Below are 24,835 nucleotides of genomic sequence, written 5' to 3'. Positions count from 1 at the left end.
GGAAAACTGTTCCTATGGCTAGCGGCCAACATGAGGGAGCATCAACATACTGTATGTAGTCCGCGTGAAAGCAGTGAATGCTCACTTGCAGCTGAGAGAAGAGTGCATGCCTGGCTCAGGATGGTCTCATTGAGGACGCCAAGCCGCGGCTGAATGGCATTCCACTCGGTCTCTCCGTCGCTATAAGCCCACGTGCGCAACACCTTGAGGCCCAGATTCTGCGCATCCCTGCGCACATGTCAGACACCTGTTGGGCAATGCATGTAATCTCCATTCACCCCATCTTGTCACTCACTGCCATGCATTGGTTGCACCTCTGCAATTGCCCTGCCAGCTGGGTACATGCAAATTAGATAGTGGTGCAAGGCTGGTTCTATCGTCTCAGAGGCTCAACAGATGGCACAAGAGGAGAACCAAAGAAGGGTGAGCAGTCACCTGAAGACAACATCCACGTCATCAGTGCGCCCTTGCTGCCAGGCTGAGTATGTCGGCAGGTAGTAGTTATTGAAGCCTGCAAAATGGAATGGCTTGCCATCTGCCTGCGAAGCTCAATGCCAGAGCATCCTCAGTACGGAATGAGCTTGCAGGCAGTGGCATTCGTCTAGAAGGGAGCCTGATTCGCTGGGTTTAGTGGGCCAGTCAGAGACACTTACTAGTAGCTGTGTGCCGTTTCTGGTTACAAAATTTGTAAGAGATGTCGTCTGTGTCGTCATTGGTGCAGCATTCACCAGACCAGTCCAACTTGCCCATCCTAGTACAGAGCATCAAAGTCAGCATGCGTCCGTACAACATCGAAAACAGGAGGTTTTTCGGAACATAATACACCTTGATCTTTGGATTGGACAGTAAAACCTTCGTCAAATGGGTCGTTACCCGAGACTGCACCGGCGATCAACCCAGCAAGTGCCCACACTTGAGCTACATGATTCGCCTGGGCTTCCCAAGCACGATTGCGGGGACGAATGAATGTGACCATCTCTCATCTCAAGCATGAGACCGCCTCAAAGAGGCATCGAGGATGCGATGGTAGCACACTTCATGACAAAGAGAAGAAAGAGCCCAGGGCATGCACCTTGGCAGCTTCCGTCCCAAGGGAAGCTACGGTGGGCATGCAGTGGTTCAGCCCAGTTTGAAAGAGACATGCAGCTGGTTGCAACCTATGCTGTCATCAAACAACACAGACAAGTGTAATTTGCTGGACGCTTGAGGTGCCATCTTGACCTGCAGACACCAAGATGCCTGACAGATCTGGAAATAGCAGCTAGCTGCCATGCGCCTGGGAGCTAGCTGCAGCTGCAGGTGTGCAGGTAGTCTTGCACAAAACTCTCAAGATACTACTGCCTGGCCTGGTTTAGCCAAGATGAGGGCAGTCAATTCTTAAGCACTGCAAACACAGTATGGCATACTCAATAGTGTATACGTAGATACAGAAAGATAGAGCTCTGTGGCTGCCGGATAATCCGTGGAAATATATTGTTACAAAGAGGATGGGTCCCATTGTGCACCACACAACATGTGCAGTGGACACCTGAATCAATACTATGACATGACCGTAAACATTCCAAGGACTAAAAAGTTGTGACAGTGCTGCGCCCTGCAACTGGGAAGGGGGCAAGCAATCCCGACATAACTTGAACAGACAAAGAAAGTTCCATACTTCAATGCGTCAAGACGATGTGAGCTCGAGCATAGGATGGGGCACATGCGGCGCACATACCCTGATCAACAGCCCAGCTATTTATTAATCCTGTGACTCACCAGTCTTAGTCACCTAGAGGTCCCTGTTAAAAGGTATTAATGGCAGGACCCCCAAAACTGTCATCAACGGTGGTGCAGCCGCGCTAGCGCGCTGCACACTGTGGCAGGTATAGGCGACAACAAGAGCTGCAGCAAGGGCCACTACTGCTGTGTACTAAAATTAATGTCTGAATGGCAAGCGCTTGCTACATGTTAAAGCTCTTCAGAGCAGGGGGTGCACATCAAGCGCCACCCTCCTCTGTCCCTACATTGGGCCCCTTCAGTGATGCCAGTAAAAAGAGTCTCAGATCATCTGCTGTCGCCCCTAGAACTTGTTTAACAGGCACTCTGCATGGCCCGCATGTTATTGTCGGCCCCCCATGAAATTGTACAAGTTGCGCCTGAATACACCACTCAACAGACATCCTGGAGGCTCAGAAACGCTTGCACTGATGCAGGGCTCGGCTGCATCAGCCCCCATTTCATGGCACAGAACAGCACCAGCCCTCGGATAGCAAACACGTACATCAATTGCATGCAAGGTCCCACGCAGCTCCCTAATAGACACCTCGGAAACGTTTGGTTGGCTCTTTGCAACATTCATCGCAGGATCAGAAGGCCCTGAAACGGCCGCTAGTTTGATGCTTTGGCAGCCGCTGCTGACTCCTGAGCAGCGGGTCTGGAGAGAAAAGCTGCGCTTGGCCGGTCGGCAGAGCCGTAAGTCATCGTTAGGCGAGCGTGGGACCGCCGCCTGACGAGGCGAGGGCAGTCACCAGCTCAGACTACCGGCTTAACATCGCCGTTAGTCACGCCGTTGGTCGCGCCCTTAGTCACGGGCTTCTCGACCTTGTGGCCCGTGGCAGGGAACATGGGGTCGGCCGCCAGCCGCTTGAGGCCGCGCATGCTGCGGGACTCAAATGCCTGCGCATCAGGAATCCAAAAGAAGTCAGCACCATGCACGTCAAAGACAATAAGCAGACTGCACCATGCTGGGCTGCAAGGAAAGCCCAGCACACTGGCCCGATTTGCAGGACATGCTGCCTACTGGCATTCCAGTTGCCTACTGGCATTCCAGTGAGAATGCAGAGAGATCAAGGCCTCCTTACTCTGTTCTCTCCTCACATGTGCAGGATTGATAGGTGACCACAGAACAGCTCGTCTTCCTCAGGACTCCCAGTGTATAATTCTGCAGGAGTGTCAGGGGCAGGGGAAAAGAGAAAGAGGGGCGTACAAAGTTGGAGGACGCAAGGTGGTGGCCCGCTTCGCGCTCAGCCGGGGTGTACTCAGCATAGTAGTAATCCTCCTCGGTGGCGCCCTTGACGGGGCCGCACAGCAGGCCTCCCCACATGGGGAAGTAGATGGGGGCCACTCCGAAGCAGGCCACCGCGCAGATGACCACTCCCATCCACTGGAACGACATGTACTGCTCCAGGGCTGCAGCAGAACCGGATAGAGCTTCAGCAATCGAAGTTCTTGGTGCCACAAAGCTCGACTTGCTTGGCTAATGTTCACTTGGGAAACTCCACTTTTGCAGCTCGGCAATATGTTTACTCCTGCTATGACACTCCACTCGACAGAAAAACGAGCATGTTCACAGGCACAGATGCCAGACCATGAGCCTTCAAGAGCTTGATGCCGAGCTTGTACGCCTTTTGTGGCACCGGCGTGCCCAAGGCCGGGCAGCAAAAGAGTGTCAGCAGGCAAAATGAGAGGGGTATTAAAAGGGAGGAACGCACTGTAGGCGCCCTTGGCAGGGGTGTTGAGGAAGAAGATGGCCTGGTTGATGACACCGCCGACGGCGCCACCGGCACTGACGAGGCCGCACACAATTCCAGTGGAGCGACGGGACACAAAGGGGACGACTCCGTAGGTGGCACCGCAGCCGGCCTGCACCCAGAAATACACCCTTTCAGCCTCTGTGGCTGTACCTCTGCAGTACAATCAGGGAGTCTCTTCGAGCAACCACTTTGCCGGTGATTGTAAGGCTCCATTTGTAGCCATGTCAAACAGCATTGAGGAATATGGTTGAGCATTATGTACGGCTGTCATGATGTGGTCAAGAAGCAAGAGTCTGGCTTGCGTTGTTCAAGGCAAGGAGAAGAGAAAGCAAAGGGAGAGCGCACCTCGAGGAAGAAGCCGACGAAGATCATCATGACAAGGGTGCCTGGCAGGCTCGTGTGCAGCACACCGAAGATGGAACAGCTCACACCTGCGAAACATGTCGTTCACATCAACTAGAGCCTTAAAGCCGGTGATACTTCCGCGACCACATTTTGACCAAACGATGGAAACTGTGGCAGCAGGACAGGGTCCCCAGGCACACATGACAACCCGTGACAGGTGGCGCAGTAGAAGCATGTGCACGCATCTATAAGACATGCGCCAATTTTCACTTGACAGACAGTTGACGTGCTGCAGGAGCCAACGTGTGCGAGGTGACAGACAGGTGAGTCAGCGGGTGACTCACCGCCGCCGGCGACGACAAAGAAGAGCCACCAGATGCGTCCGCGCATGCCCCAGCGGCGTCCACAGAGATCGGAGATGTAGCCTCCCAGAGGGCGCGAGATGAAGTTGAGCATGCCAAAGATGGCTGCAAGGTTGGCCGCCTTGGTGATGCCGAAGCCAAAGTTCTTCTCAAAGTACGGCGCAAGGGCGTTGTCCAGGGCAAGCTGCACAGGAAGAGAACTGGAGTCAGAAGCCTGTGATTTCCAAGTTTAAATCCAAAACAGAGAGAGCGCCGGCAGGTGTCACTGCAGCAGTGCCAAAACACTGAGATCACAACAAACAGAAGGCAGCTTGCCAGCAGAAACCACTGCACTAGTGCCAGAACAGTAAGATCACAACAGCTGGCAGAGATGACTGCTCAAATGCCATGGTACTAAGGCACAAGCTGAGCAGGCACAAGCTAAGCACATGGCCAGCTGTGCTCCTTGGGATTCAGCAACAGTATCCATCCATGTCAGACAGCTACTACTTGCAGACGGGGAGCCACTAGTGAAGGTGAGATAATATGGAAGGATGGGTTTCGCACCTCCACACCAAAGGTGTACGCGTAGCAGGCGGCGAGGCCCCACATGCGGTAGTTGGTGAGGCCATTGTACATCTCGCGCCAGATCTTGGACTTTTGCTTCTTGCCGGTCCTCTCCAGCTCGCTATACTGGCCCTGGGGGCAATCCTGCGCGCGGCGTTGCCTCCCGTCAATGACCAGAAGAGTGACTAAGGGGATTTTATACCCATATGTTCATATTCATAACTGCAGCTTGTCTGCAGGACGCACCTTGCCTCTTGGCAGGAAAAGCGTGTAATAATAAATATAAATATATTTTTACACCCACATCTATGAATAGGGTGGGTGTCAGAGCACGCTGCTGGCAGATCCTTTTAAAGTGTGAGAAGAGACAACACTCCATATGCATATGGATGCAACGAACCCATCAACCGAACACCCTTGCTTGGGAGCAGCATGGCGAGCAAATGGAAACATGTCCATCCAAAGAAGAGGTGACATGCTGCACCGCAGAGCTTCCTGAATGATGCAAAGAAATGGAAACATTTTCTGTTGGGAGGTAGCCACGAAGATAAAAGAACTGACCTGGCCCAGAATGAGGATGAGGAAGGTGATGATGATGAAGAGGCCTCCTGGCAGGAAGAAGGCCCAGCGCCACGCCTCAAACTCAGGCACGTGCTTAGCAATCCCCTCGGTCATGTAGGGCATCACAATCTGGGTGACACCGCCACCTGCACGCGCGCACAGCAGAATATCAAGGCTCCTGTCCATCACATTTCTATGGGGGATTCTATGCAAGTCCACAGGCAAGGGTGCTTCAGTTGTTTGCCAGCAGCCGGTCTGTAAGCTCAGCAACAGGGGGACCAGTAGTCTCCAATGCAGAGCCAAAGCAATGGAGCAGGAACAAGCATTGCACACAAGCTTGAGCTGCTGTAGCCCAGCAAGAACTTTGCGCAGGCTGAAACCAGGCACACTGAATAAAAGAGAAGTAAGGGTGCGCACCAGCGTTACCCCAGCCGCCAGCGATGGCGTTGGACATGCCGACCACGTTGGGAGAGAACATGATGGAGGACCAGAACTGGCAGACCACAAAGGAAGCCAGCGAGCAGCCGATGAAGACGCGCTCGATGATGTAACCGATGGCATTCCTGACTACCGCCATGCAGAACACCGGGATTGCGCATGCCGCCAGAAGGTAACCGTACGCTGCAGGGCAAAAGGGACACACCCCATCAGCATGCAGACAGCATTTCTTACATACTTTCTCTGTATAGTTATCAGCAAGATCCACAGACCTTCCATACTTTCTTTTGTATGGCTATCAGTGTGATCCAAGTACCAGAAGATGCACCCATGCTAACACACACAGGACATGAAGCAGATTGTTGAAACACAGAGACGCAGGCTCAAGGGCAAGGTAAGCGCCGTGAGGAAAATATTGATGCGATTCAAACAGCGGGACCTGGGCACAGGGCATCTGTGTGGAGGTCCTGAGGGGGGGTGCATGCAAGTTTTGTTGGGTGTTGTCCCAAAAGATCATGAAGAGATATTTCCAGGGAAAGGTGCAGCGGGCTGAAGGTTAACTGGGGTCGAGCTCACCATATCTGGGTCCGAATCTGTCGCAGATAACTCCGATGAAGACACGCGCAAAGACTGTGCTGGCAGTTGTGACGACACCTGCACAGGGCAGATCATGAAAGCTCAGCCACTGAACGTGATGACCAACAATGGTGCCTGAGGCAGGAACAAAAGGTTACCAGGACCATTTCTTGCTATCACGAATCAACAAATCGATCGTTAAACGTCAAGCTCCGAATCGTCGGATCAGGCAGAGCAAGAAAGCAGTCTGCCAGCCCACAATTAGGGTTTGTAAAAACTGACTTTTGCAGAAACCGCCAGAATGGGACATGACCTGCGATTCAGCTGCAATGTAAAAACAGACATCGCCTTTATGGAGTTGGGTATTCAATGCTCACGACTGTAGGCATAAAACCTTGAGAACTTAACCCTTGGTTGGCCACGCGTTTTGTTGCTCCAGCGAACCAAACGAGGCGTACAAGACGTTATAACAAACATGCTGATATTCAATTGAATATACATGACGAAAAAAGGGGCACATACGGCCGAGCCAAGCCCGTGGATGCTAGATGAGGGTTTGCACCCATGCTCCGCCCTATTCGATATGCCGACAGGGAGTGGTGGGTTCGCCGTACCTGCTATGTTAGCCTCGTGCTGCTCCAGGTTGATGGAGTCACGGATGATGGGCACCAGCGGCGCACTGGCGAAGGCTGCAAGAAAGGTGATGAAGAAGGCGACCCAGTTCAGGTGAAAGGACAGCATGTGAGGCCGGCTGAGCGAGAACAAGTTCATCGCTTTCGCCTTGTACTCGGAGTCCACCGGCAGGGCGAACTTGGGCGGAGCGCCGTCCGCCATGGGCACGGGCTTGACACCGTTGGTGGTTGCCATCGCTGCGCGTGACTAACGCGGACACCACACGCTGGAGGAGATTGTGTGTTGCACGCTAGTCGATCGTTGCGGCCTCAACAACAAGATAGCATCGCCAGGCTAGTGGACGGGAAGTTGTGTGACTGAGAAAACTTTAGAGAGACCACATGGGTCCAGCTGATCAAACTCACACGTCAAAGGGAGTTGAAGTCATTAGCGGGCCCTGAGCCGTCGCCAGAGGGCGTCAAAAAGGGCCCGTTGGTGGCCTCCTGCACGGGCAAGGGGTCCATTTCCCGTACACTCCTGGTACGCGGTCCCTGGGTCCTCCAGGGAGCCCCTGCCATGCATGCGAAATGTTTTCTGTGGGGCCCTACAATAGGGCCCCTATAACAAAGCAAGAGTCCTCCATCTGCAATTGCTTTTGCAGATGCGTCTGTTTGTGTCCAATGCATGTGTATGTGGCCAATGCAATAGGACTGCCAGTGTACACATGTGATCCCTGATCACTGACTGGCAGTCATCATCATGATGACAGTCATGATGATGTTCTGGCTACTGGCACTACAGGTAGCCTCCGCGGCCGAGGCCAGACTGAGTCAGGCAAGCTGAATTACTGGTCATTGGTGGCAGGGCCTGTGACGAAATTCTTCAGACCATTCAACTTACCAGATATGTTGTACAAGGCCAGCTAGCTATGGGTCGACCAATCTTTAGGATATAAAACAACCAGAAAGTTCCAAACCAACATTGAAATCGGCCACTGGCAACCAGTGAAGACTCATTGGATGACAAACACAGCCGTATTGAAGTCTTTGGATGACAAAGACAGCCGTATCGAAGTCTTTGAATGACAAACACAGTTGTATCAAAGTCTTCCCAAGCATGCCAACAAGTTATCTGATTCAAAGAACAACACAAGTGTCCATACAAAGTCTGCAGTCCCTTGAAGATCTCTCGAGCTGCTGAAACCCAGCAATTGCACATTTTCATGTCGCGCAATGGAGCCAATCCAGATCTTCAAGACAACCTTGATCAACTCCCTTGACAACATACATAATGCCAAAATCTGCGCAACCAACACAGTACCAGCAACAAATACAAGCTCAGCAGAAACAACTTGTCAGTTGAGATCCCGACACACCAGTTGATCTACCCTGCTGCGGGCTTGAACCCATTCACGAATACAGTCTGTGGACTGAGCTGCAGCCAGAGCTCATCTGTTGGGCTCTGCTTTGTCGAAAGCCTCAAGCTCCCACATCAATCGCCCACAGGCTGTGAGGACGGCGGCGTCACAAGGTCCACCACAATGTCACCGTCAGTCGACGGCGTCATGAAACTGAGCTGGCGCCCCGGGCGCGGCTGCGGCGTCTGCTCGGCGGCGGCCGGCAGCGGCAGCACTCCACGCGACTGCAGCAGCTCTTCTATTCCCCGCTCCACAGAGCACCGGCCCCCCGGGCTGCGCAGAACAGTCGCGGCTGTCTTACAGCTGCCGCCGTGCTGTGCGGCATGAATAGCCCCTTCATGCGGCGCCCGCTGCGGAGACGCCGACTGCGTCAGGTCTATGGGGGACTCCTGAAGGGTGGGGTGTTCCCCGGCCTGAGCAACCGCGCCGCGCAACGGCGTGCCATGGCTGGCAGCTGCGCAGAACGTGCCTTCTGGGGCCCTGCCAGCTGGCTCGGCTCTCCCAGGTGCGCCTGCTGACAGTGCGGCCTTGCATGTGCCCGGCTGCTTCTGCAGGAACCGCTCAATGTGCGCCGTACCAACAGCGGCAGCCGATCGGCTGCCGCGGCGGCCCCGGCCCCGACCGCTGGCGACCGGCAGCGCAGGTGGCCGCCTGATGCTGAAGTCGGCTGCGGCCGGCTGCCCGCCAGGCACCCCCGCACCCTGCCTGCCTGCCCGGCCCAGGCTCGGCGGACGCGACGGCCCCGCGGCCGCCGCGCTTGGCACCCTTTGCCGCTTCTCCGGGGACCCCAGAACTATGATATCAGCATTCCTGCCGGTGGCAGCCTCCGCCGGCCTGCTCTCTGCCGGCGAAGACTCAGGCGAGCGACCAACATCCGCGGCAGCCGGCCCCCTGCCGCGCTTGCCGGGCGAGTGGAGCCCCGGCGGATCCACCCCGGCGGCATCCGAATTCACCCCACGGCGCGTCTCACGCGGCGCGCTCGCGCCGTCCTCCGCCAGCACATCGACCCAGGCCTGCCCCTCAGATACAGCGGCGTTGCCTCCGCTCTCGTCTGAAGAGCTGCTGTGCACGCCGAGCCTGCGCGCCAGGGCCTGCGCGGCTGCATCGTCTCCCCTGCCCCGCGCTTCCGACTCCCCGGCTTCATCGGCGCTCGCACCCCTGTTGCATGCATCGCCTCCCCTGTTGCTGACAGAGGGCCGGAGGACTCCCAAGCCTCGATCGCCGCCGTCACCGGCGCTGTGAGCGGCCGCGCTTTTGTCGAGGGGTTTGGTGGCGGCATGCTGCTTCCGCTGGGGCTGCAGGAAAGCCTGCATCGAGGCGGCCATCCTCGCAATCTCCCTGCTCTGCGCTGTCGCCTGCTGCGGCGCCGCCCTGCCCTCCTTTGCAGCCCTGCATGCGCAAAAAAAAATCCATGTAAGAAATTCTCTGCATCTCTCCCAAACTTTCCCCGCTGGCAGTATGGAATTTAGTAACCCGCCCTTCTTGCCTTGCCTTGCCAGAAACAACATCAGCCCGGCCTTTTTCCCAGTCATTGTCTCTGGCTGACGTCTGAATATGGTCAAGAGTGCCAGACAACGGCAACAAATCCACCAACGCAGCTGCGCAGGTGATGAAAAAAAATTTGGTGCAACTCTTCAGTTCTGAGAGGACAGAGAAGCGCGCACTTGCGGGCCTCTTTCTTGGCGGCCTTGTCGGCTGCCTCGGCCCTCTTGCGCTCATACGCTTGCAACAGCGCAGGCCAGCAGTCGCGCACGGTGGAGATGCGAAGGCAGCGGAAGTCCCCGGACTTGTTCTTCTCCTGCAGCCGCTCCCTGTCCGCCTCAATGTCCTGCAGTCACAACAGGCTTCCTTGACTCCTTGGACTATGTATGGTGTCATCTGCTAGCTGGGCAATTTTCTCTCGAGTAGAAAGGCAGCTGAAATACAGTGGTGGGTATCTGTGGTCCAACATACACCAGCAGAATGCGCAAGTCGCTTTCCTTTTGGCGAAGCGCTTGCTGCAGCCTTCACCTTGCACAGCAAAGTGTATTGGAGTCCAGAAGAATTGCTGAGTAACCTGCACTTGCTCAACAAAAAAAGGCATCATTTGGGACGCTGTGTAAAGTGCAATGCAAGAGGGTAGATACAGTCGTGGCTGACCTTGGAAGAGCCTATATTGGTGCGCTTCCAGGCCATGAGGTGGCGCCAGTCCTGGCCGCCGTGCGGCTTCACCAGTTCAGTCGGCACAAATTCACCCTGCACATACCCAAACTCCGCTCTCAGCCCCAATGACAGCTTTAGCGTTGCAGGAACAGTACACTCTGCATGACACAACGCTGCAGGTCTTCATGGAATTGCCCTTCAAAATTTTGAGAGGCTTGCTGCCGCCAGCAGCACGAGGCCCCAACTCAGGCCTGTCACCCTTGTTCAAGCCTTGACCTCAGTACAGGCTTGTGCGCGCCAGTCATATGTCTCAAAGGGGGACGATGCATGCAAAAGGGTGTGTAAGTGGGAATGTGGCACCTGTGTGCTGGGGTTACTGGCGTCCCACTCCATCAGCAACGCCATCATTTTACCGCGTGTCTTCTGCTCCTCCCAGGGCAGCCCACAACGCTCCACCAGCCGGGCCACCTGTCGCCCAATTTGAATCCCTTTCCAAATCTCAAAATTTTGTAATGAAAATGTCAAAGCAGTGCTCATTCCATAGGAATGGGTTCAGTCATGACCCTTTGCCTGAAGTGATGCTGGCAGAAGCCATGTGTTCCTGCACACCTCAAATAAAAGCGAAGACCATGCAATACCTGATCTAGATCGTAGACATGCAAAAGGTAGTCGATGCAATCGCACTTTTGACCCCAACAGTAAGGTCCTCAAGATGTCCTCAGGATGTCCTCACACTGTTCCTCAACTTCATGATATGCATGCATATGACAGCGTTTGAGACTCTCCATAGTGTTCACACAGATGATGCAGTCAATTTTAACAGGATGGATGGATGGATCACCTGGGGCACATTGGGCCGGTGCTGCCAGGTCAGCCGCTGACGTGGCTCGAGCTCCTGCTCCTCACCAAACTCAGCGACTGCCTTGGCAGCTTCCTCCATCTGCTCTCTGTATGCGTCCTCTGCTGCCGCCGCCTTCTCCAAGAACCCAGGGCTCTCTCGTGCCTTTTGGACGGCCTGCACAGGCAACACAGAGCCTGCTTGCGCCCAGGAAATTCCAGTGCACGCTTGAATCCAACTTGATACAGTAATAGGTGCGCATGGTAAGGCCGCTGGTAAGTGCCCTTGCTGCTGGGCACATTTCACAAGCATAGGTAGATAGAGGTGTTCCAAAAGTTCAAGGCTAACTTGAGTAGACCAGCTTAAGGGGCCAGTAGGTATATGGGTAGATCATGCGTCAAGCTGAGAATGAGGTCCAGAAGAAAGAGCGTGTACCTTGTACACGACTCGCAGGCTCTCAAGGCGGTGGAAGGCGCAGGCGCAGCTGCCGTGCACGTGCTGCCGGCATGTGCCGTCATGTGCCGGCGGGCAGCACTCGCATGGGTTGCGCGTCGAATGGTTTTTCATGCTGCTCTTCCTGCCACCCTCGTGCCCGCAGCGCTTGCAGCCTGTCATGACATCGAGAATCCCATGAGATCATTGTGTCCATTACATCACCCTGACAATGATACGTCTGCCATGCTGCATGCATGAGCTATCCATGTCACAGCAGCAAGGGTGAGCATGTGTTCCGTACTCAACGATTGAATATGCCTTGTGGAGGTGAGGAAGTTCAGCTCTGAGGACCACATCAGACCTGCAAAATTGAAAAGATGACCCATTTGTGATTCTCTAGGCTTTCTTAGTGAGAGTGGGGAAGCACCTGTGCACTTGTCATGGCGGAGAACCTCTGCATGCTCTTCAGGCGGCTGCGCCAGCAGTTCTGCCAGGCTGTCTAGAACGCCCACATCGCTCTTCTGGCCCTTCAACAGATGCTTCACCACCGCCAGCGCCTGCAATGTGGGCCCCACTGATCAACATTACATCCCAGGGTAAGGCGGAGACTCCCATGACAGGAAATGGTCTATTCAGGCCAGGCCAGCAGCCTCAATCTTGCACAACGCATGGCTGAAGCTGGGCTGAGCAATTTCTAATCTCATTTTACTGCTCATCCTTGAATCTGTGTGTGTGGAGACCTTTGGCTAATTATAAACTTGGTTAGCCCATGGTGCATATCTCATGGCAGGGACATGTCTGAAGACTCTCATCAAAAGGCAAGCGGGAGCTTATCAAATGAAACAGTCGCAGTCAGTCGTACTGACTCGGTGCGACCCTGAATGAAAAGGGGACAACACACGAAGTAAGCCAACTGATTTACAGCCCCCTGGAAACATATGTCGCAGGGGAGATGACCTGTTTTTGGCCGACTCCCTCAGCGCCGCCCATGTGGTAGTCACCGCCAGTCAGCAGCGCGATCGCAGTCAGCGCCAGCTCACCACCCTCATTAATGCCTAAATAGGCTCTGACATCACGCATTGCCACGCTGGACAGCTTGCACTCGTTTGGCGTGCTCGTCTGCGAGGAACAATACATTACTATTGATTATTATTGCTATGGCAAGCCTGTCTAACCTGGCATACACAAATAAATCGGATCATTGAGGAGCTCAGGTGCGTCACGTCCATGCATTGACACACTTCAAGCACATAAATACTCCAGTACAGCCACATCATCCTTGACAAGCTTGGGCATCCATGATCTAGACTGCATGCCATAGGAAGATTTTGTCGGACCCATCTTATTGTTGGGCAGGCAGCAGTATTAGAGCTCTTCAGGACACCGCAAGAATGGCAATGTGTCACACAATTCACTCCCTGCTGCCATCATCAGGTAATGATTGCGACTGTGCTTCCATCTTGAACAGGACTCACTTCTGGTAACGTCGCCAGTGGATGTGACGAACTCAAAGGACAGGCAAGAACGCTCACCACGGGCTTGATGGTTTGAAACAGCGTCTGGGCGCCAAACAGGAGCGCGTCGCTGTCTTTGGTGACGCATGCGTCCACGTGGCCTGCCCTGTCCAGCGCTGCACACACTGCCTCTGCTTCCCCAGGAGCCTGCACCACCCACAAGCCCTGCGTAGCAGCACAGAACACTTCAGCTGCTCCTACATGTTAAGCTGAAAGGGCCATGATCCCAGAAGTGACAGGCGTATGGACGCTCTGGTAAAACATGCTCACATGTAAATTGCAGACAGGGATGCTAAAGTCACGGTCGAAAACTTCCCGGCATGCGAAAATATGAGGAACGAGTCAACGGAAATGTAATATAAAATATGCACTTTGACATCGGATGTATGAACTATCCTCTGCTGTGTCTTCTAGCCAAGGATCTGGGCCCACCATGGCCTTGAAGAGCTGGGCTGTCAGGCTGCACAGGTGCACAAAGTGGCTGTTGCCGCCGCCGCCACCCGCCCTGTTGAACCTGCTGAAGAACCTGCGCGCAAGTGCACTCGAAGTCCTGAGCCTCAGAAGACCACAAATGATGGATTGCACACACGTTGGGAGAATATGTATGACTTGCTCAGATCTCATGTTGTTAATGTCCAGATGACTAATTGCAAACATTGGCTGATATAACGTGCCCTTGGGATGCAGGGTGCCCTGTGCCCCATGATCACAGGCCACTTGAAATTTCCTGACAGTGACACTCAACCATGGACTGCATTCAGCGACTGACTTGGCGAAAACAACATTTCTCACCTGGCCTGTAGAGTCTCCAGCTTCTGCTCAGGCGCGTCCCCATCCAATACTCCCACCGGGGTGCAGCCAAACCTCAGATAATTGATGATCTGTGCAGGACACAACAACACGTTGCACATTCGCTCACATCGAAGGCTGGCTAGTAATGCTCTCTCCATATGCAGATAGGAGCATGCACAGTTTGCATGCTGTGGAACAGATCCCACTTGCGCCGAAGAGCGTTGGGGTGACTGACCCTGTCAAAGGCGACTTTGACAACACGAGCCTCCTCTTCTGGGAATACTTCCACCAGAGCACCCTGCATGAGGGCCTGGCAGGTCCACAGCGAGACATCCACGGCCACAACTTTGCCCTCCAGCTTTGCAGCGACTGCCTTCTGGACCAGCTGGCCGTCTGTCTCGCAGTTCCATTCCCGCACCATGCCCTCCGAGCGGAGCAAATTCCAAAGATCGCTCACCCCCATGGGCCCAACAGCTGTGCTCTTACTGCTGACTCAAGATCAAGTGCAGGGGCCACCTGCAATGCAATATACGAGCCTTGCGTCAGGTTCTATTTCAGACCTCATTATACTCTGAAGAAGACAGTGGGGGTGGCTCATATGCATATGATCTGAAGAGCACCCAGATACGAGAGTGCGATGTTCAGAATCAACTCGCCCAAAAGCATGCAGGTTCTTTCTTAAAATTATTACAGGATGGAATTGGAATGTCTGACTTTATATACCTCTGAATGCCCACTCCACAGTACCTTGGTACATGCCGTATTATATATGACAAATTCAGTACGCGCATTCAGAATGACCAGGGTGCAAATAGATACTCTCAGAAGAGAAAGAATACCTCTGGTTGTATTGCTTGCAGAGACGACAGGAGACAAGATTTAAGGAGTCATGTTCCTGGCATGCCTTCAAGGTGCTCAGCAAACTAGCCCCTTTCAGACCGCATGTCTTCCTGCTCCGCAACGCAAGGAATATATCATCAATGAAATGTTCCGCCTGTCTTGCCTCCCTGACAGGGAGGCCCTGTGAAAGAAGCTTGTCCAACGTATGAAGGACGGAAGTTGCCTGAACAGGCTAGTAGAGCGAGAGCATCACGAAGTTCGAAAGGGCAGCCAATGCTCAAGCGCATCTGTGCATCGGAATGAACCCACATGTATTGTTATTAACATGAAGAGGCACTAAGACAGTGATCATTCTTGACGACAGATTGGTGGCTGGTGAGAACTGATGCAGAAGTGCTGCTCAGGGTTCCAGAGATTGTTAAGCACGATCCGCATTCCTGGAATTCTGGAAGATGGATGAGATGAGAGGTCAAATTTTGAGTCATTCAATGGCTGAAAGCTCGGGAAGGAATCTGCTACAGGTGCGTTTGCGAGACACCGATGCTGCCTGGAAGCCACTCATCTCCGGCTTGGTGGAGCTCAGTGTGCCCGTGCAGCATTAAAATCACCAGTCATTTGACTCCTTCAGATCTCTAGTAGAGTTTGCCAATTTTCTTTGCCAAAATCTGACCAGATATAACCACCAAGCCTACACAGTTTTTGCTTTCTATAAATGAGATATCTTCAGGCAACGTCATTCATTTTAAAATTTCTTAACCACTTGGGAACAATCGCAGGTACATCGCTGCTCGGGCAGGGACGTCCTGCTTGGCAGTGCCACTGTGTCAGGGTCCATCTTTGCGCTGCTGCTTGTGGGATTCGTCGTTGGCTTGTTCACTGGTGCAGCGCTCATCATCTGCTGGAGAGGGCGAAGGAAGACTCTCGTCTCCTGTGAAAGGGGATTCACATCGCCTGCAGCACCTGTGAGTGTCTTGCTGGCACCCTGTGAGGCAACCTGTCTCATCCTGATGTCAAGGACATGCTGGTGCACTGGCACTCGCTTTTAATTTGCTACTAACTTGTCCATCTGCCTTCATGCCGTCCGGTATTTGTGCCGTCTGGTGTTTACAAGGGAAAATGGTGGTTCTCTGAAGGTGGCTGTGCTGCAGATGCCTGGCAATGACTACACCCACCAGGGAGTCAAGCACAAGAAGACCCAGTCAGCCTTGATCCGGGATGATGCAGTTCGGCGCTCAGGCGTCACAGGTCCTCTCGGAGTGGGCATCGTGCTGCAGAGTGCGCACCTGCCCCCTTTCTCTCTTGCTCACTCTCCCTTGCTCCTCCCGAGCCAAGGTGTGCGCAGTACCTTGCCCTGGGTGGTTTACTTCTTTGAAGTCATTACTCAAACTAGAGTGATCCGCATGTAGGCACTTGCTTAAGCGATTTCTACTCTCTAACCTATCATCATGCTGTCGAGTCAAGCTATCCAGCCCCTGTTCTTGCAGCTCGAGGTCCATTTGGGCAGGCCATAACAAGACTGTCCCACCTTTCTCAGGTGCTCCTCTAGATTGGGCGGACTGAAGACTGTGGTGCCCATTTTTTCGAGCCAGAGTTGCCTTTTGCACACCCCGGCTATGCATCTTGTATCGGGCCACCCCACCTAGAATCCATCTGGTTACTCAAGGCCAGAAAATCGCAAGTTGGCCAGGGAGATGTGGGAGATGGGATATTACTTTGGTGATGGGTTGAGTGCGTATGCACAAAGGGCTTGTGTGTTCTTGCCTGCAGGCATTGATCTGTCCAAGGAGAACCGCGAGCCGGGAAACATAGCAGCCAAGCTGCAGCGGCAGAGTGTGGACGACTGGAGCGTTGTGGACCTGACCAGTGAGCAGGACTGCAATTACAACAGAGCCACCTTCAAGCCCATCCCAGAGAACAAGGTACAACCCCAGGCAGAGCCCTTCCCTCTCATGTGTTCTCCTACATTCTAAAGTCTGCCACCTGGCGTACATGCTGTTCTTTTGGCAGGCCATAGATTGGGTGCTTGACACAGCTAGAGCGCTGACATGAGTGGAATCCAATTGTCACCCCAAAATCTAATTAACCCAAGCTCATGACCCTGCAATTATGCTTGTCCAGTCCCCAGCGTTTCTCATGCAAGGCAAAGGCCAAAGGTGACACTGAGGCTCTTTGCAGCACTTAAACGCTGAGTGTAAAGAGATACTGACTCTGTCTCGTTGCTAGTATCCGCGAAGAAGAAGTAGGAGATGCCCGCACATCGGAGCTGACACTACCAACCATACAGCAGGACATGGCTAAAACGAATCCGCCCTCATCGCTGGTGCGTGCACAGGAGAAGGAGAGGGTGCCTGGGCTGGAGCTGGGCACCATTGCCGGGGGCACCATCAAGGCCGGCTGGGGCCGCGGCTCCGCCTATGCACACAGCGCAGTGGAGGGCATCAGTGCCATGAGCATCCGCGAGGCGGCGGCTGCCGGTGCTGCCGCGCTGCCCGGGCGGGGCCCTCAGCCCAGAGGTCAGACCACTTATGATGCACAATTGCACCAGTACTCCAGTTTTCAGGAAGATAGTACTTCAGTACTTGTACTGGGAGGACGTACTGACGTACTGGCGCCAGCAGATTTGGGTGCTGCGCCTTCTCGTACTCCAATTATCCGCACCTGTACTGGGGCGTACAGGTGCAACCATGCATATCCCTGTCGTCCTGCCTTTGCACACCCCCGAAGGGGAGAGCTTGATGTTTGAGATGGCTCCTTGTGATATTGAGTGTACGAGGAGCAAGGTGCTGGGAGCCTCTACATTGCCGACCTGGACTAGGCCAGATGCGCTGCAGAGAGCCCCTTTTTGGACACATGCTGACAGTGCATCTGCTATTCATGACAGCAGTCTTTGAGCTGATACCCAGCAGCAACGGCAGCACTAAAGTGACCGGCTCAATCGGCACCTGCAGTGCTTGGGATGTTGCATCAATCACCTCCACTTAGTTCAGCATTAACAGTGCAAGTCCTGCATGCCTCGCGCAAGAGGGAAAACTGACACTCTGGAACACATTTGCAGGCAATGCCGGCAAGGCCGCGCCGCCCCCGCCGCCGCCGCCGCCCAAGGCCGCCAATCCAGGCTCGCGGCCTGGGCCCCCTCCTGATGCTGCCAAGAATCAGGGTGCGCATCATTACTGCACATCCACATCTGTGCCTTCTTACTCCCTTCTCACGGCACCCGCTGTTTGAAACACCGCCCGTGGCCTAGTCATTTGTCATTTGGAGTCATTTGGGGCGGCCAATCGACTGAAATGCGAACCTTGGCAACGTCTCATCATGTCAACTTGCTATGGTTCTCCGCGCCTCAATCTGGTCAGTTGTGCGTGATGGAATTTTAACATGACGTGACCTTCAAATTGCAAATCCTGGTGAGCTGCAGGGAAGATGAGGGAGCGGAGCAGTGAGCAGGCAGGGGTGGCCGACCTGTCCCAGCAGGCTGCGCAGGCCGCGGCCGAGCTGCGCCGCCGCGCAGACGAGCAGAAGCACAAGGTGATCACCCAACTGCATGTACTCATCCTTGGTACACCCAGAGTGTCCTGGCAGCCAATATTGCATCCACGCACACCTCTTCGGCCTTTGTAGCCACACTCTGGGAGAAACAAATCATGTAGAAATGCTGCACAATCAGCTCTGGCAGCATTTGCGGGACTGAGGTACATTGAGTGACAACTATCAGAGAAATCTCCGCCTTTTTTTCTCGTCTTCATGGCGATCCTGGTGGGGATGTGCAGGCGGCGGCGGGAGTGGCGCCGGCGTATGACCTGGATGACCTGGACGATGAGTGGAAGGCGCTGCTGAGCGAGCTGGAGGACCGCCTCTACCAGGTGCAACTCACATCTCATCTCACATCAATCATGACAACATTTGATCAGAAACAGATTTTGAATCCACTTTCATCAGAAGCAATCTCTTTGTCTGCATGGTTCTTAATGTCTTGTGTTGCACAACAAGGCATCAGTGCTTCACCATTGTGCCATGCAATTGAAACCATGTGCATTGAGGAGGCATTCTTTCGTTTATAAGACTTTGGAATGCAGTGTGACTCCGCACATGCTGAGATGACCAAGGCACGATAAAGAAAGTGAGAAAGGCGTCTCGTCTGTACAAGATGTACGCTGGCGTGGCAGCCGTTAAGGTTGTGTTACGTCCAGTCCTGAATAGGTGCTGCATGCATGCGTGCGCATGCAGGAGGGCAAGCAGGGCATGGATGCAGAAGACCGCGCAGTGGCGGTGCGCTCTCTGCTGGTGAGCACAGCGCGCGAAACTCCGGAGGCCGCGCTCGGAAAGGCTCTCGATGACATCGACCGCCACCGGCGCGCAGCTCGCCGCTCATCCTGATGGACTTGATGTGCTGTACTTGATTAGAGTCCCCAGAAGGAGGCCAGCAATTTGCTTATTAAGGTGGCCCAGGGGGCGTCCCAATGGTGATAGGGTCGCTTCAGCCTTGTAGCAAAACTCCAGCCCGCTCAGGCTGGTCCTCTGTGCACTGGAAACTAGCAATTCCACCACTCTGAAGGTCATTCTATTATCTTGACAGACTTATTTTTGGGAGGTCAAGCCCAATGCAGAGGGGAAATAAGTCAAGAGTTAGGTCAGCGGAGCAGCGCAGTGCACTGGGTGAGCCAAGCTGTTTTCTGGACAGCTGTTTATCATCATGATGAAGAGAGTATCGGCACACCTCCAGCCAGTCCAGGATGTGCAGTGAAATTGTCATCTTATCACCTCCATGAAGGTCATGTTGCGCATCCTGACAGACTCTTTGCGTGGAGATCAAGCCCAATGCAGACGGAAGGTAGGGAAGAGTCAGGTCAGCCGAGCAGCGCAGTGTACTGGGTGAGCGGTCCTTTCTCTGGACAGCTACGGCTCTGCTCACATGGGAGATGGCTATTTGGGAGGATGTCTGTATGTACATTATACTGCAGTTCAGGGTCACTGAAGACTTAGCAGGGCCCAAAGGGGGAAGATCAGAATCAGAGCCATATCTTTTTTTTTTCCTGAACGCTGTGTCATATACATGCTGATCTCTGAACGTGCACTGCCAGTGCTGCTTTTGTAGTGCTTTGGTTAGTGGATGGACTGATGCAGAAAATTTGCTTGTCTCAACACGGTGAGGGGCTTCTGTCCTTGCTGTAAGAGCTCTCCATAGGATGTAATGATAGACAAATGCTGACAGGGAGAACATATTATTTACTCGGCTCTGATATGGCTGCATGCGCTGTCTTGTTTACGATGGACCTCAGACTTTGTGCAAAATTCTTATAATATAACATCAAGGACCTGCCTATGGTATTTTACAATGAATTTTCAAACTTAGGCTGATAATCACTTTCCAGTACACTGCCTGATCATTTGATAAGGCTGTGAGACTGGTATTTCCTCTCACAGCTATATTGCAGCAAGATGCATACTTCTTATCTGCTCCAAATGTGAAGCATCCCTAGTCCGTAGAGAAGCCAACAAGTAATTCGCTACTGACTAAGGCATCAGTCTCGCAGCACGGGCGCGTGCTCAAGTGAAAGTCAGTGCTGCCATGCACCTCTTTGATTCAGTGATCCAGTTCTGCCGAATGCGCACGAGACATTCGGTAGCTGCATAGCCCAATCTTCAATCTTCCGAATGGTCGTGAGATGTACAGTGCTGGCGTGATGTATCTAGCCGCAGTGCCTTTATGTTCAGACAGCCAGTTGCCTCAAGACGAGGATGGCAGGAATCTGACGTCCGATGAGGGCATCTGAGTGCCTTCATACAGCGCCAGAACCTTGACCAACAGCTCTTCAACTGCCGGCACAAACTTGGCACCATGCTCCTTAGCCGTTGCCTCTGCACCATGCGCACAGCCCGGTCACAACATCATTACACATGAGCAGCAGGATACTGGTTGCCTCAACCTATATTGAAGACCCTGCACAAGCATGCATGACCCGATGGATGAACTGCCCGAGCCCACGACAAAGCAAGCAGTCTGATTTGGATGATACTGCCGCGGAGACGGAGCCAATAAGGCTCGGCGATTCAGCTGAATTGAGATAAAGGTAGAAGCCGGGAAGCAGAATTTGCACCTGTCTCGCCGATGCTGGCGATGAAGGTTGCGCGGTCAGGCAGCAGGTACATGGAGGTCTTCACGGCCATCCTCACAAAGTAGGTGTGCACCGGCGCTAGCGTGGCGTCGTACGCATCACTGGCCGCCTGCATGCATGCAGATTACTCCTCACAAGTTCAAAATAATTTAGTCAAAAACGCTCTTTTCCCTTGCTCCATTTCTCATGAATGAAGCATCCTGTGATGGGGCACCATTATCCCACCAGCTTCTTGTCACCCTTGAAACCTCCGTCTGCAAACTTTCTGCATCAGAGGGCATATTTCTCCACCTTGAACTATTGTGGTCCGGCCGTAGGCGCTTGCTTGAAGAAATTTTAGTCTCTCCTCTTTGCTTATCTGTGAATCTGCTATTGTTTCGAGATCCCCTGCTTTTGCAGCTCGACTTGCATTTGGGCAGGCCATAACAATGATGGCCCCAAATTCTCAGGTGCTCCCCTAGATTGGGTGGACTAAAGACACTACCGTGGCGCCACACTTTTGCCCACCAGTGCATAACAATGCAAGGGAGGGATCATGGTGAAGAGTAAGATTGTGATGCATGCCCCGGCTGACCTGGTGCAGTGTGACGGCAGGGCCCTTGGCCAGATTCTGCAGCAGGTTGGCGACAAAGGAGACCGCTGAGAGCAGCCGGTGCAGGTTGCGCGCGCAGCTGTTCTTCTTGGTCACGGTGTTGGTCTGCCACACCCAGAAATACATGTTTCGCTGGATTTAGGATAGACAGCATTGGAGTTATTGTGATCAAAATGAGCTCATGGTGGTGTGCATTGCTGTGAGTGGTAGCAAACCATCATTGAGTCTCTGCAATATCTGCAGTCCCTATTATGCCTTCCATCTCACGGGTAGCTCACCTTCTTGTCTTGCTCCACAACCTCAGTCAAAGTTGGCAGCTTGCTCTGTACCTTCACCAGGGATTCTCTCTGCGTACAGTCAAACACGTATCACCACTTAGAGGTCAGCTTTGGGCACCTTGTCCAGTGCAGTGGAAGCTCATCAAGTTCCTGGGTGTAAGACGGCATGCTTTGCTCACCTTGGTGTTCATCTCTCCCTTTGCAAACGAGAATACGGTCCCTGCAAGAGAGATATAGGACAGGTGAGGTGGTCATTGCATCTTCAGGACAGCAAATAGGCTTTTTGGTCAGGAGGGAGCGTGGGTGTAACTGGAGTGTATCTGGACTGTACCCAATAGATAAACAAGGTTGTGGAACGCTTGCATTAATCAACCTGAGAGTACCGAGGTCATTATTTTAACAGAGCAAAATTCGCAACTATATTTTCAGGAATATTTTGGGATGAGCCAGTCTCAGGTGCACCACGACCGGTCAACGTACTACATGCCGAGAAAGAATGATATTTCTGCAAAAATCTTACCCAAATAATCGAACACCGGCAAAATTGCGTCCACAGCCTCATTGAACTCCTTTGTATTGACATGTTTCTCGGCATCAAGGCTTAGAAAAGCGCGCGTCAAGCGCTCGAGATACTTCTCCTCCTTGCTCTCACCCATAACCATATATTTGCACTCCTTTAATTTGCAGCGAGACTTACATAAGTCGCTCTGTAGTGTAGAAGTCGCTTACTACAGATTGTCACAGGTTGATGAAACCACCAAAAAACAGCTTTTGCCCCCTACTCTTCAAATGAGCTGGAATTACCACGGATGGTTGGGATTCAATTCAAGAATGGATAGTGCACGAATCAGGTGGGACGCAAAGCTCTCGAGATCGGTTGAAATTCTCAATCCCGTGAAGAGGTGAGCCAGTATAGGCTCCACGTTGGACAAGCAATGCCCATTCGGCGATGCTTGCTTGCGCAGTTGGTCTCAGCAGAGATATTTTCACATCTCTGCAGAGGAGCGTGGAAGAACCGACTTCACAGTCGATCCTTTTTCATTCCTGTCCAAATCTCTAAGTAGTGCTATTTTCATTCTTTCCAAACGTAATGCTTGCAAAGAGCTCCATGTAAGCGACGATGCGGAACAGTGATTGATCAGCATCCACCTGAAGACCGCAGTCAACTGCAGGTGACCATTTCTACCCTCAAAACAGGAGATATTAATTTCTCTGACTAGGACCCTTCAGGCGGAAACTGCTCCTAGTTTGTTGGTTTATCCCTTGAATAGAGAGTGCATAAATTAACCACAGCTCAGCCAAGTTGTAGAACGACGGATGGATGTGTGTGCAAGAAAGTGACAGACTTTTGTGCACAGGCGTTGGCACGATGACTATGCTGACGTTGTACCGCACGTCAAAGATCGGCGATTGCCTTGCTGAAGCTCTCGATGAGATGATCACGCAAGATAAGATTCCAGGAGACTTGGGCATGAAAGTCATGGCAGAGGTAAGCTCTTCAAGGAGCTCACATGAAAGGATCTGTCCAGAGCTTGAGAGCCACACTTGCTGACCTCAGCTGAGGGTTTGAGATCAAGATGCAGTTTGACTCGGCGATCTACAAGGCTCTGGAGAAGGACGTCACCACAAAGACCTTATTCAAGGGGCACTTGGACAGCTACCGCTATTGTGACCAGGTGAGAGCAGAGCAAGCTTTGATCTCGACAACAATGCTTTAATAGGTCTGCGAACCACAGACTTTATTTGTGGAAGTTCACATCGGAGATTATGCCATTCTGGCTCTCTTTGACAAGAAAGACAGGCATGCTGACTATGATGCAGGTGTGGACCATGGTCATGTCAGACACCAATTTCCGGATGGAAACCACTGGTCCTGGAGGCAGCTCAAGATCCAGCGAAGTCAAGGCTGACAAGATCAAGCTGGTCTGTGTGGACGAGCGGTTGTGGCAGCAGCAGCCGCAACAGTGAGCATGTGGGGCCATAACCCATCTGTAGATCAATGTGGATCAGTTTGATAGCGGAATGTTCGCAAGCTTTCGGCTTGGGATCCTATGTGGTCCCATTATGGGCCCCAGGCCATTCAGTAAGACAGTTAGGAGATGTGAGAGGCGGAATTAAGGGCGCATAGTTGACAATAAGCGTCGTTGCTTAAGAAGTACCAGAGGCAATTGCTTGCAAGTTGGAGATGCGATATTGTATGACATATAATACATTGAAGAGTGAGCAACATGAGAGGAAACAGCTTGGTAGCTTATAGCCACAAATAACTAGATGCTCATGCAGAAATGTTGCACGAACTGGCATCCTGAGTACCATAGTGGCATGTACTGTGCTGTCCATCAGCCAACTAAGAGTCGGCTATTTACTTGGCTGATTGCCATTTTGTTGAATATGCATAAAATGCAATTCTGGCAATCTTGCCTGCAATCTTTCTTGAATATGATTTTTGGATAGCCTGAAGGACAGCCGAGCTCAATGTTATCGTTAGCACCTTTTCACTGCAATATTGTACACACGTACGTCGCAAAGTGATGCTACAGCTGTCTTGGCACAAATTCACTGAACATATGTCTGCTAATACGGTTTTTCGCTGTCTAGATAATCTCTCGCTGGCGCACGTGGGTTGCAAACAAATGACCGGAGTTGACATCACTACTGTGCCACAAATTCCTCCGGATCCGCTATACATAACTGTACAGCAAAAAGGAATCACAGCAAGTGCTCGTTTGTGCACGTGAGCGGCACATGGCTTGATAAATTTAAGTATTTCAGTGCCAACGGCTTAATCACTTGTTTTAAACCTGCACCTTTGTGGGAAGATCTGCTGCAACTGGAAGATCTGCTGCGACTCCAGCGCTCTGTGCTTCCACTCCTCTTGTGCTGCTGCTCTCGCCGCCAGCTTTCTCCGATGTGAAAGCG

General features: G+C 52.8%; 5 protein-coding genes across 5 annotated transcripts; 2 read left to right on the top strand and 3 right to left on the bottom strand.

Annotated features, from left to right (window-relative positions):
* Positions 1–1,457: 1,457 nt before the first annotated feature.
* COCSUDRAFT_28993 (MFS general substrate transporter) lies at positions 1,458–7,314 on the bottom strand. Its single transcript, XM_005648235.1, has 10 exons — positions 6,958–7,314; positions 6,344–6,421; positions 5,747–5,950; positions 5,330–5,475; positions 4,769–4,912; positions 4,205–4,406; positions 3,861–3,946; positions 3,474–3,624; positions 2,969–3,171; positions 1,458–2,658 (listed from the first exon to the last, which is right to left on the bottom strand). The coding sequence occupies exons 1-10, from the start codon at positions 7,208–7,210 to the stop codon at positions 2,515–2,517; spliced, it is 1,611 nt and encodes a 536-aa protein (XP_005648292.1). The 5' UTR covers positions 7,211–7,314; the 3' UTR covers positions 1,458–2,514.
* A 525-nt stretch (positions 7,315–7,839) lies between these two features.
* Positions 7,840–14,556, bottom strand: COCSUDRAFT_47423 (hypothetical protein; the record flags this gene model as incomplete). The annotated part of the gene is made up of 12 exons (XM_005648234.1): positions 7,840–9,761; positions 10,037–10,200; positions 10,512–10,607; positions 10,875–10,982; positions 11,356–11,529; positions 11,788–11,960; positions 12,215–12,344; positions 12,745–12,906; positions 13,320–13,466; positions 13,734–13,827; positions 14,094–14,182; positions 14,329–14,556. The coding sequence occupies 12 exons, from the start codon at positions 14,554–14,556 to the stop codon at positions 8,447–8,449; spliced, it is 2,880 nt and encodes a 959-aa protein (XP_005648291.1). The 3' UTR covers positions 7,840–8,446.
* An 865-nt stretch (positions 14,557–15,421) lies between these two features.
* COCSUDRAFT_63271 (hypothetical protein) lies at positions 15,422–19,307 on the top strand (the record flags this gene model as incomplete). The annotated part of the gene is made up of 9 exons (XM_005648233.1): positions 15,422–15,515; positions 15,762–15,895; positions 16,082–16,208; positions 16,701–16,852; positions 17,266–17,446; positions 17,989–18,090; positions 18,349–18,458; positions 18,701–18,793; positions 19,158–19,307. The coding sequence occupies 9 exons, from the start codon at positions 15,422–15,424 to the stop codon at positions 19,305–19,307; spliced, it is 1,143 nt and encodes a 380-aa protein (XP_005648290.1).
* A 938-nt stretch (positions 19,308–20,245) lies between these two features.
* COCSUDRAFT_66081 (glycolipid transfer protein) lies at positions 20,246–22,748 on the bottom strand. Its single transcript, XM_005648232.1, has 6 exons — positions 22,437–22,748; positions 22,096–22,136; positions 21,917–21,985; positions 21,621–21,743; positions 21,029–21,155; positions 20,246–20,789 (listed from the first exon to the last, which is right to left on the bottom strand). The coding sequence occupies exons 1-6, from the start codon at positions 22,576–22,578 to the stop codon at positions 20,659–20,661; spliced, it is 633 nt and encodes a 210-aa protein (XP_005648289.1). The 5' UTR covers positions 22,579–22,748; the 3' UTR covers positions 20,246–20,658.
* Positions 22,749–22,889: 141 nt separating this feature from the next.
* On the top strand, positions 22,890–24,441 carry COCSUDRAFT_66080 (transcription initiation factor IIA, gamma subunit). Its single transcript, XM_005648231.1, has 4 exons — positions 22,890–23,088; positions 23,275–23,405; positions 23,500–23,592; positions 23,738–24,441. Exons 2-4 carry the CDS (start codon positions 23,286–23,288, stop codon positions 23,882–23,884), a joined length of 360 nt encoding a protein of 119 aa, XP_005648288.1. The 5' UTR covers positions 22,890–23,088; positions 23,275–23,285; the 3' UTR covers positions 23,885–24,441.
* Positions 24,442–24,835: the final 394 nt, after the last annotated feature.

This window comes from Coccomyxa subellipsoidea, assembly GCF_000258705.1.
Source record: "Coccomyxa subellipsoidea C-169, whole genome shotgun sequence".
In the NCBI taxonomy this organism is placed as follows: Eukaryota; Viridiplantae; Chlorophyta; class Trebouxiophyceae; family Coccomyxaceae; genus Coccomyxa; species Coccomyxa subellipsoidea.
Note: the sequence above shows the minus strand (reverse complement) of the source record. Positions and strands in the feature narration are given on the sequence as shown.

Excerpts from the sequence above, each read along its gene's own strand:
- COCSUDRAFT_28993 (XM_005648235.1), bottom strand. The coding sequence starts at position 7,210 with ATGGCAACCACCAACGGTGTCAAGCCCGTGCCCATGGCGGACGGCGCT. Across the intron at positions 5,476-5,746 it reads TGGCGGCTGGGGTAACGCTG|GTGGCGGTGTCACCCAGATT; the intron begins GTGCGCACCCTT and ends GCGCGCGTGCAG. Across the intron at positions 3,625-3,860 it reads TCGTCGGCTTCTTCCTCGAG|GCCGGCTGCGGTGCCACCTA; the intron begins GTGCGCTCTCCC and ends TTCTGGGTGCAG.
- COCSUDRAFT_66081 (XM_005648232.1), bottom strand. The coding sequence starts at position 22,578 with ATGGTTATGGGTGAGAGCAAGGAGGAGAAGTATCTCGAGCGCTTGACG. Across the intron at positions 21,986-22,095 it reads AGGGAGAGATGAACACCAAG|AGAGAATCCCTGGTGAAGGT; the intron begins GTGAGCAAAGCA and ends GACTGTACGCAG. Across the intron at positions 21,156-21,620 it reads CTGCCGTCACACTGCACCAG|GCGGCCAGTGATGCGTACGA; the intron begins GTCAGCCGGGGC and ends GCATGCATGCAG.
- COCSUDRAFT_66080 (XM_005648231.1), top strand. The coding sequence starts at position 23,286 with ATGACTATGCTGACGTTGTACCGCACGTCAAAGATCGGCGATTGCCTT. Across the intron at positions 23,406-23,499 it reads GCATGAAAGTCATGGCAGAG|TTTGACTCGGCGATCTACAA; the intron begins GTAAGCTCTTCA and ends ATCAAGATGCAG. Across the intron at positions 23,593-23,737 it reads GCTACCGCTATTGTGACCAG|GTGTGGACCATGGTCATGTC; the intron begins GTGAGAGCAGAG and ends ACTATGATGCAG.